Source organism: Podarcis gaigeae (assembly GCF_964106915.1).
Source record: "Podarcis gaigeae genome assembly, chromosome: 11".
In the NCBI taxonomy this organism is placed as follows: domain Eukaryota; kingdom Metazoa; phylum Chordata; class Lepidosauria; order Squamata; family Lacertidae; genus Podarcis; species Podarcis gaigeae.
Genome location: NC_139687.1, coordinates 22,666,192 through 22,677,307, shown reverse-complemented (window position 1 = coordinate 22,677,307; position 11,116 = coordinate 22,666,192). Strand labels below are relative to the sequence as shown.

The window sequence follows — 11,116 nt, the reverse complement described above, 5'->3', positions numbered from 1 at the left end:
CAGATCGTGGACAAGGTGGAATGTTTTGGAAAGTGGCAGAAGGATATTTCTAAGTTTGTTTGGCAGGGCAAAAAGCCCCGAATAAAGTTTAAAATATTAACTGATGCGAAAGAAAGAGGGGGATTTGCCCTGCCAGATTTGAGGTTATATTATGAATCTGCAGCCTTCTGCTGGTTGAAAGATTGGATTTTATTGGAGAACACTGACGTCCTAGATCTGGAAGGGTTTGACAATGCGTTTGGGTGGCATGCATATTTGTGGTATGACAAGGTCAAAGTGCACAAATTGTTTAAAAATCATATTGTCAGAAGAGCAATTTTGATGGTCTGGACAAAATATAAAGACTTATTGGAGAGTAAGACTCCGAGGTGGCTCTCACCGGTGGAGGCCAAGGCACGTAAGAGACTTAACATGGAGGCCCATTGGCCTAAATATTGGGAAATAATTGAAAAAATTGGAGACAATTGGAGGTTGCTGAGCTTGGAAAAACTGAAAACTAAGGTACGAGACTGGTTGCACTATGCGCAAATTCAGGAGGTCTTTAAAATAGATAAAAAGGTTGGATTCCAGGTGGAAAAATCGAAACTAGAGAATGAATTGTTAGAACCAAAAAGTAAATTACTTTCGAGAATGTATAACTTGCTGCTTAAGTGGAATACACAGGATGAGACAGTCAATATGATAAAATGGGCTCAGGACGTGGGGCATAACATTATGTTTGTAGACTGGGAAAGGTTATGGAACACCGGTTTGAAATTTACGGCATGTACTGCCTTGAAGGAAAATATTATGAAAATGGTATACCGGTGGTACATGACCCCAGTCAAGCTAGCTAAGATATACCATCTGTCTGACAATAAATGTTGGAAATGTGGAGAGGCGGAAGGGACATTCTTTCATCTCTGGTGGACCTGCCCGAAAGTGAAGGCCTTCTGGGAAATGATCCATAATGAACTAAAAAAGGTACTGAGATTTACCCTACCTAAGAAACCAGAGGCCTTCCTTCTGGGCATGGTAGACCAGAGAGTGTTTAAGAAGGACAGAACCTTTTTCATGTACGCTACCACAGCAGCAAGGATCCTGATTGCAAAATACTGGAAGACACAAGATTTACCCACGCTGGAGGAATGGCAATCACAGTTGATGGACTATATGGAATTGGCTGAAATGACTGGCAGAATCCGAGACTTGGGAGAAGAAACAATTGAGGAGGACTGGAATAAGTTTAAGGACTATTTGAAAAAACACTATAAGCTGTATGAATGTTAAAAAAAATGCACCTTTCAGGAAACTCTAGCTTCAGCAAATGTAAGTTAATGAAATGAAAATTAAGACACTAGAATTTAGAGGTAAAATAATGAAATAACTTTATTGTGTTTAATACAAAGCATATAAGAATTGGGTTACAGTAAAATTGAAAACAGGGAACATGATAAAATGGAAGATACAATAAGTTTTGAAATAAGTTAACAAATTGCTGATGTTTTATATGACAGGGAACGCAAGGTTTGGAGGTTGTGGGGAAGTCCTTTAGATTGGATGGAAAAAGAACATGGAAATTTGTTATTCTTCTATTCTATTTTCTTATAACTATCCTTTATTCTTTTTTCTGTATTTCTTAAAATTAATAAAAATATTTAAAAAAAAAAAAAGCAATTGGAAAACTCTCCTGCTTCTCTTCAGCCAGTATATGGAAGTGTCTCACTCCAAACAAACTACAAGCTGTAACGTGGTTTGTGCTATGGCTTATTGCACGTGGTTTGTCTGGGAATGCAAGAACACGAGTCCAGATTCAGGTGATATAGTAAGCCAAACTATGTCTCAGCTCAGTGCAGTAGGAAAAGTGGCCATAATCTACCCAGAAGCCCACATTTCTTCACACTTACTAAGCTTAATTTTGGCTTAGCAAACCTGACTTAATATGCCACTTTTAAACCTGAAAGCATTTTTCCGCAGTTTTGGTTTGAAAGTTGGAGGAAGAATGGAGGAAACTCAGGTTCATGATCTGCGATCGCCCATTTATATATATGATGGATTTGTCAGCACTGTGGTCACTGTTGCCTTTAATCTTACAGCAGATTGTGGGCACCATTTAAATTCAGAACCCTCTCCCTATTTGATTTTGTGACACGTGGCTCTGTATGTCTACGACGTACAAGGTGACGGCACCTCACACTGGGGGTGGCAGCTGACCTCTCCAACATAAATGTGTCTCAGCTTATCTGGAATTCTGGGGCTATAACGATAAATCGCCTCATCAGTACAAAGGAATTCATAAATACAGTGGTACCTCTGGTTACGTACAGTGGTGCCTCGCAAGACGAAATTAATTCGTTCTGCGAGTTGTTTCGTCTTGCGATTTTTTCGTCTTGCGAAGCGCGGATTCCCTGGGTATTAACGGTTTTAAGAAAAAGGAAACAAACTTGCAAGACGTTTTCATCTTGCGAAGCAAGCCCATAGGGAAAATTGTCTTGCGAAGCAACTCAAAAAACAAAAAACCCTTTCATCTTGCGTGTTATTCGTCTTGCGAGGTACCACTGTACTTAATTTGTTCTGGAGGTCCGTTCTTAACCTGAAGCACCACTTTAGCTAATGGGGCCTCCCTCTGCCGTCGCGCCGCCGGAGCACATTTCTGTTCTCATCCTGAAGCAAAGTTCTTAACCTGAGGTAATATTTCTTGGTTAGCGGAGACTGTAACCTGAAGCGTATGTAACCTGAGGTACCACTGTACTAGTAACGGAATATTAACGTTGCCTTGCTGAAGCTATACAGCGGACTATAATATTACGAGTGCTGGGTTTTTTTTTATTTATTTATAGAGCATGCAGTTTGCTAATGCATTGCAGTCATTGGCGACTGATATTTCTTTATCTCTGCTCTCACAAAACAACCACGTGTCACAAAATCAAGTAGCATGTCACCTAGCAACAGGAAGTGCAGTGCAGGAGCCAAGAAAAGTTCCAGGCTGGGCAGAAAGAAACAGCAAGCGGGGCATCAAGGAGGAGGCATGCATGCATAAACTGGGTGTCTTAAGAGAAGAAAGGCCTCACAATCCAACAAGACCGATGAAAACAACACCGTGGTGAGTGTAGCAGGAATCTTTTAACAAGTGATGGGTGAGCTTTCCCAGGCTTGCTTAAAATTAGGACTTGGTTTAGACCGAGCCCAAATTAGCTGATTTTAAGAGCAAGTCCATCTGGAGCTCTCTTAAGCCACCCCCTTCTCATCCTCCCCACAAACCTATGCTACTGACAATGAAAATGAAGATTTGCAGTAGCAACATTGACTAAGACCTAGGACAGGTATGAGAAACCTGTGGCCCTCCAGATATTGTTGGATTCCAACCACCAGCCCCAAGCCAATGTTTCTGGGGTAATCCAACAGCATTGGGAGAGCTGCAGATTCCCCATCCCTTACCCTGGAATGTTGGAGGAACAGTGGTTTGGCCACCAGGATCCATGAGAATTATAATCTCCCAGGGTTTATTGCCCCTTTGTAAGGTCTTGGTGCTCAAATGCTGCTGAAGTGATGGAGGAAAGCCACAGCTGCAGCCTGTACCATTCTTGCTGCCTTCACCAGGTACCTTTCAGCAGGAAAGAAAGGGAGTTGGCTCCGGCAGCAGGGATGGAACAGATCACAGCTAAGCAATTTGGCCTTTGGGCTAAAGAATGTCCCGCATGGCACATGTAATACCCTGATCAAAGTTACTACTAGACCAGCAGCAGAACTACACACATTTGGCATACAAGATTGCAGTTAATGCCTTTTGGTAATGCCAGATGCAATCTTCACTGACTATAGAGAGAGCTTGATAATCTGTTCAAATCCTTCAAAAGCAAGGAAGCCTCTGTGGTGTGGCCAGAAAAAACCCGTAATACAGTGGTACCTTGGGTAAAGAACTTAATTTGTTTTGGAGGTTTGTTCTTAACCTGAAACTGTTCTTAACCTGAGGTACCACTTTAGCTAATGGGGTCTCCCGCTGCAGCACGATTTCTGTTCTCATCCTGAAGTTCTTAACCCAAGGAACTATTTCTGGGATGGCGGAGTCTGTAACCTGAAGCATCTGTAACCTGAGGTACCACTGTATTTAAACCTGCACCACCTTATTCTAACCCCCCCCCCCCCCGATTTTTACACCATAATTTCAATAGTTCATAATTGTGGATATCAATCTACAGATAATTTCTGAGTATAGCTGTTCCATGCCACCAACAGAATGTATCACTTCTCAGGTGTTTGACATCATGCTTTACCTTTTTATTTCCAACCTACCTTACTCCAAAAGTCACCTAGGCTAGTTTTTGCTTTACACTCTTTTTCACTTAAATTTCATTATTTCTAATGCCTACTGGCAATGCATTAATTTATGTAAGAACCCTATATATGGTTTCGATGTTTTAATTGTAGACCTAAACATGTCAAAGTGTACTTACCTTCCAAGTATTTTCAGCATGCAGCTTTCTACATAGAACAATCAGGTCAGTTGCTGTGCAAACAAATAGATGGACACATGTCTAGTATCAGAAATGGCAACATTAAGAAACCAAAGGAAGAGAATATTGGTTTCCCAGGATACTCCACTGTTCTCCAAATAAATGATTTCAAAGGGGACTGCAGCATGAAATTGCTGAACTGGAACTCATCAGGAAATATTGAATATATCAGGTTCATTATCTTGAACTAAGATAATGGTTTCCTCTCCCACCAGAGGTGTCAATTCATCAATCAATCCAAGGGATGACAGTCTCACCAGTCCCTGCTCTCATGCATGGTCACCTTGCATGCATTTTACTTAAAATTGCCATATCCTGTCTTATTTACATTTCATTGTCCTTAGACCCCCACTGTTTCCATCCCTTCTCCTCTACACATGTGTAGACATGTATATGAAGAAGAAGAGAAGAGTTTGGATTTGATATCCCGCCTTTCACTCCCTTTAAGGAGTCTCAAAGCGGCTAACATTCTCCTTTCCCTTCCTCCCCCACAACAAACACTCTGTGAGGTGAGTGGGGCTGAGAGACTTCAAAGAAGTGTGACTGGCCCAAGGTCACCCCGCAGCTGCAGGTGGAGGAGCGGGGAAGCGAACCCGGTTCCCCAGATTACGAGACTACCGCTCTTAACCACTACACCACACTGGCTCTCTAATACATGTATTAGAGCAGTGTTTCCCAACCTTGTGCCTCCAGATGTTTTTGGCCTACAACTCCCATCATCCCTAGCTAGCAAGACCAGTGGTCAGGGATGATGGGAGTTGTAGGCCAAAAACATCTGGAGGCACAAGGTTGGGAAACACTGTATTAGAGGTGACGTGAGTTCAACAGCTAAAGTGCGAAACAACTGGTAATTCATTATAAGAACGCTCAGACTGTGTGCACATAATCCACAAGGCACAGTAAATGGGTGCAGTGGCTGGTTATTATGCACATAAGCCATTGGGCTCACAATACCCCTGATATATATGTCTGCATGTTCTCCAATGGAGGATAACACTCCTTGCACGTGAAGCAGACTCTAGCCTACGAAAGCTTTGTCTTAAAAAAAGTAGGATGAATATGATAGGACAAATGCGCATTTGCAAATATGTGCATCATATGACATGGCACACTCCTTAGGGAGTTGTGATGGGTCGCGTGGAAGTTTTGTAGGCAACCTGAGTTGGCCTTTGCCTAGTGTGTGAAACTGCCCATGCTGAACCTAGTAAAAGCATGTGATACTCGACCAATGGGGTTGGTTGATACTTAGGTCCAGAACCCCAAATCATCCTCTTGTATCATAGGAGCCAACTCCTAGGGGCAGAGATCCCTTCGCCTCCCCCTCAATAAAATATTTGAGGGGGCCTGCCCCCCATATTTATGGGCATCGCCATTCAAAAGCGGTGTGACTGTGTGTGTTTATGTGCTGGATCTTGTAATCGATTGTGCAGGGTGGAGCTTCCTTGACACCCAGCCACCCCAATATTTCGTTCAAGTTGGCAGCCCTGTTTCGAATCCAAAGGAAGCTGCCTTTTGCGCGGGACTGATGGCTTTGCAACCTGACCCTCGGAGAGAAAGGAGGACGAGGATAGCGAGGGGTCTCTCTCTAATTTGCTTCCTTTGCTGAAGCGCCCAAGAGTGGAGCGGAGTGTGGAGCGCGAGCCGCCTCCTTCCACCGGGGCGAGGAAGGCAGCGCCCCAAGCGGGGTCCCTCTGCCCGGCTTGTCTGGGTCTCGCATACACACCCCGCCCGCCTGCCCGCGCCGAGAGTGGCTGGCTGGCTGGCAGGGCAGCGGCTGCGCTGAGCCGAGCCCGGGACGGCTGCCAGCCGCTGCTGCCTTCGTGTGTTGCGATGGCAGCGGCGGCGGCAACCCCCTCATTCGACGAAAGGAACCTCTGAAGCCCGCCCGGCTCCCTCCACCATCCGTCCACTTGGCACACACACGCGCGCGCGCGTTCACTCATACACGCAGAGATAGAGGCGCGCGCGCCCTCTCGCCTTCCCTCACGTTACGCGCTGCGCCCATCCTCAACTTGCCCTCCTCGTCAGGGAAGGGTGGGCTTCTGCTCGGCCAGAGCCGCTTTTCTTCGGGGCGAGGCCCCCCTCCCCTCCACACACACTCTCTCGGAGTGTCCGGGCGCGCGCGCGCTAGAGGTGGCGCGCGCGCGCTCCTCCCGCAGCCTCCTCCCCAGCTCCCTTTCCGTTCCGCCAGTCTCCGAGCGCCTCTGTTGCTGCTGCTGCTGCGCCCGCCTCGAAGTTTGGCCGGCAGCTCCGGCTCCTCAGGCAGCCGCCGCCGGCAGCGCCAGCAAGCAGCGCCGCTCTCTCGGAGCCGCCGCCGAGCCCGCCTCTCTCGCTTAGCCGCCGCTTTGTTCCTCTCGCTCCCCCTCAGCCCCTGAAGAGCCGGACGCCCGCGCCGTTGCCGCGCGCCGCAGCATGCTGAAAGTCACCATGCCCTCGTCGTCGTCGTCTTCGTCGTCGCCCTCCTCCGCCCCCACCTCGTCCACCGCCGCCCCCGCCGCCTCTGCCCCGACCTCGGGCCGGGCTGGGGGCGCCCCTGCCGCCGCCGGCCCCACCGTCGTCCCGGACTACTGGATCGACGGCTCCAACAGAGACACCTTGGCCGACTATTACGACCTGGAGTCGGAGCTGGGACGGTGAGGAGGCGGGAGATTTGCGCGGGCGCCGCCGGGGAAGAGGAGGTGGCGGGGTTGTGAGGGGAGGAAACTAGCCGTGCAGGGCTCTGGAGCGGTTCAGGGAAGGCGACATCCTGGGTGCTGCTGCTGCTGGCGCGTCAGGGTGGCGGCGGCGGCTGCCCCCTTATCACTAGGCAGGGTGGCGCTGGGGTACCCAGGCTGAGGGAGGCGTTCCTGGACAAAGCGGGGCGGGGGGCGGCCAAATGAGGGGAGGAGGAGCTGGTGGGGCAGCAGCAGGAGCAGCAGCCGGGGCGCTTGTCGCCCGGCAAGGCAATGCGGGGGGCACAGCAGGGCCAGCGAAGTCCTGCGCGGTGCAAGGGATTGTGGGGGTGCGCGGAGCGGTCCAGGCAGAGAGAGACAGAGAGAGCGATCGTGGTTCCGCAGAGAGGAGACATTCCTAGACAGCCGTGTGGGCGGCCAGCAGTCTGGGGAGGGGAAAGACGGCCAGGTGGCGCTGGCGACTGGAGAGTTAGGACCACAGGAGCCAACTCATAGGGGCCGAGGATCCCTTCGATCCTCCCAATAAATGAAGGATCTTGCGGAGCCCCCTCCCAAGTTGATTAGTATTGCTATTCAAATAGTATGTGTCTTGTGATCAGTTATGCAGGGTGGGGCTTATCTCCCCCCCCCCTTTTTAATTCAAGTTGGCACATCCCTGGTTAGGAAGGAGAAAGCGATGTGGCAGTTTCAGGGCTTGATCCCGGAAGGCAGAGGGGCATCCCGTCCCTTTGCGGGAGAGGGGGCAAGTTGGAGAGGAGAGAGTGGCCACTTATGGAAGAGGGGCAACTGCTTGGCGTCTTTCTCTTGTCTGGTGTTGGGGAGCAGGGATCAGACTGGGGCGAGTGTGCTGGGCTGGTGCCTCAGCGCTTCTGCTCAGCAGCCACACACCGCCAAAGATTTCTTCCTCTTCCCCACAAGTCTCCCCTCCTTCCTTCCCTCCCGCCCACCAACCCTCTTATATTGAGGGAAGAAAGCTGTAAACGGATCGAGCTGTTGCCCCTTGTTTCACATGTGTAGGAGGCAGTATTGAAAGATGCGCCATCTGTAGTGCTCTAATAGGAGATGGAAAATCTCTTTTCTTTTTCTTTTTTAAACCCACATACAGATTTGGGTAATCAGCGTCGTTATTTTATCCATGTTAAACTTATTGTTATCGTATGGAGGCAAGTGACACTGAAAATGGAATTTAAATACTAGTTTGGATTTGTGGTTCTGTCAGTAGGTACTAGAGAGTGGGAATGAATCATTTAAAGCAGTTGAAAGGAAGAATAATAAAGTGATGCCCTGGTTCAAAGAAATGAACAGTCTAGCACTAATTATCCGGGAAGAGGCTAAGCTCGCAGCGTCGTCTTCTGAAACATGAAGAAATGTTTTGCAAATACCATCTCAAGAGCATTATTATTCTGGATAATTATTTAATGGTAACAGCTGTTGCATACTTATGACTTGGCAGAACATTTGTGTTTGCGTGGATAAAGCATTTCCAAAAATTCTGTGGGGGTATGTGTGTCAACCTGCAATCTAAACAGGATGGGAGAAAGGGTTTTCTTTTGGAAAGCAGAATTCATTTTAAGTCGAAAGATTCAAGTTGAATTTTTTTTACAGGCAAAAAATGTTTAGAACATTTATCTAACCTGCTCCATCTCATCTGAAAGTAGCTTCCTCCTGAAGCGATATTTTATTTAATTGTGGAGAGTTTGTGAAAACACCAACCTTTGGTTTAGCTGGTGGGCCAGTATTTTAGTTGGCTAATGGTGGGGCGATAAGTGAGTGCAGCAGCTTCCCACTCAGATCTATGAGGTGGATGGTGCTGTCATGTGACAGCCCTTTCCACACACATTGATACAAGTGTAAAAGGAGTTTTCAGCGCCTTGTCTCTAAAGGCCAAATAAGGTGGGGGTAAGAACACCAGGGAAGTCAGTGAAGGGGAAAAGAAAAGTATCAATTAATAGCTTGTTCCAGTGCTGAATAATCCAGGGGTAGATTTGGTAATATGCAACTGGAAATCTCAGCTGAAAACATTTATGTATTTTGCAATTAAAATATTTTAAAACTACCCGCCATCTTTTCAGACCCCAGGGTGGTATACAATAGGCATTATTATAATACAGCCGTGTTCCATTGGTACCTGACACTTCACAGTCATCACGAAATCAAGTCGCCAAAACTCCATTAAGAGCGCGACCCTGTGGATGCTTACTCAGAAATAAGTTCCACTGTGTGCAGTGAAACTTACTTCCTCATAAGTTTATACAGTCATACCTCGGGTTACAGACGCTTCGGGTTTTGCGTTTTCGGGTTCTGCACCGTGCCGAATCCAGAAGTACTGGAACAGGTTACTTCTGGGTTTCAGTGCTCGCCTTTGCGCAGAAAGTGCTAAATTGCACTTTGTGCACGCGCAGAAGCGCCAAATCGCAACCTGCGCGTGCGCAGACACGGTGCTGCAGGTTGCGAACGCTGTGGGTTGTGAACGTGCCTCCCGCACGGATCACATTCGCAACCCGAGCGTCCACTGTATAGGATTGCAGCTTTAGTCATCCATGCAATTTCTAACTTTCTTATTCAATATGGGGTGAAGAGCAAAGACCCTTCAGTGAGTTGCCATTTGACAAACTGCACCTATATCCCATCCCATCCGTACTCCTGAAACGTGTCTCATGGCATCTCAGTGCTATGAAGGACCGCCTTCCTCTTTTTGCTGCAGAATTAGATTCTAATGAAAGTAGCACTATGATGGCTGACTGGCATCTGCAGACACAGGGAAGTAGGAGCAATGGCAGAAGCAGAACTGGGAGAACAGAAGTCACAGGGTAGGAGCCAGTGGAGTTGAACAAGGTAGAAAAAGCCTGGATGAGCAGAGTGTGTGGGGGGGGAATAGGTAAACATCCACAAATATATATATATTAACTAGACTTTGCTAAAGCATAAAGTCAATCATATCTAAATACAAAACCACATCATGGGGCAATTCCCATTCTCAGTGGCTTATATTGACTGGTGCCTTTTTATAACCTATTTTAGAAGTGCATGAAATAGTTACATTACGATATTGGACTATGTGTAGGTTAAAATAAACTTTAAGCATCCCTTCTTATGTGGGAGAGAGGACATACCTGCAAACATACATCATTTTATTTAAAACCATGCTCAAGGCAGCTTACAAGATAGAAACAAAACAATTCAAACACAACAAAAGTAGTCGTAAACAATAAATAAAACATCAAAAAAGCACACAGCCAAACTGAACACTTTCCACATAAATCATAATAAAGATACAAAATAAACACACAAATTTAATATCAATAGCAGCAATAAAATCCTCTAAACAATACCCCCAACCTGAATCTGTTCAGCAGCTTCAGCGTTTGTAGCTGGAGTCAGTCATAGTCCCACTCTCCCAGACCAGGATTCACAGCCAAGATGGAGAACAAGAGCAGAAACACACTTTGATTCCATATAAACTGTTAAAAACATGGAATAAAATAAATTTAAGACCAGATATTTGGTCGCATCTGCATTAAAGTCTTGTAATATGGGAAACTCATTATAAATTGTTGCTATGGTAGTATCTAACACCAGATAGACTTAATAAAATCTATTCCAACATACAGTTTGAACGTTGAAAGTTTTCTGGTGTGCACCAACCTCATTTGTGGCAGAAGTTTAAGAAGGCATATGATTTTTGGAGGCAAATAATATGTACCATGAAATAAGTGGTGTGGATTGCACTGGGACTTAGTCCAATGTTGCTTTTGTTTAAATACATTTTCCCACTGTCTGGGTGATAATGAAAGTTCTAACTCTTTATTCCAATCATCCCTTACTGTCTGTGTATTGAACTTTTGTATTGTTAATATATATCTATAAAAAGCAATTGCTGGCTTTTTATTTTTGAATGAGTTGTCCAATTGCTCCAATATCTCAGGTATCTTGGAAGCTGAAAGGGCTGAT

The 11,116-nt window shown here is 46.3% G+C and overlaps 1 protein-coding gene across 2 annotated transcripts in view; it reads left to right on the top strand.

Annotated features, from left to right (window-relative positions):
- Positions 1-2,922: 2,922 nt before the first annotated feature.
- The window catches only part of CAMK4 (calcium/calmodulin dependent protein kinase IV), an 87,617-nt gene continuing 79,423 nt past the window's right edge, over positions 2,923-11,116 (top strand). For both annotated transcript variants that reach the window (XM_083702415.1, XM_083702414.1), the window contains exons 1-2: positions 2,923-3,082; positions 6,862-7,126. In XM_083702415.1, the coding sequence (XP_083558541.1) occupies positions 6,906-7,126 (221 nt within the window). In that variant the 5' untranslated portion in view covers positions 2,923-3,082; positions 6,862-6,905. The remainder of the gene's footprint in view (positions 3,083-6,861; positions 7,127-11,116) is intronic.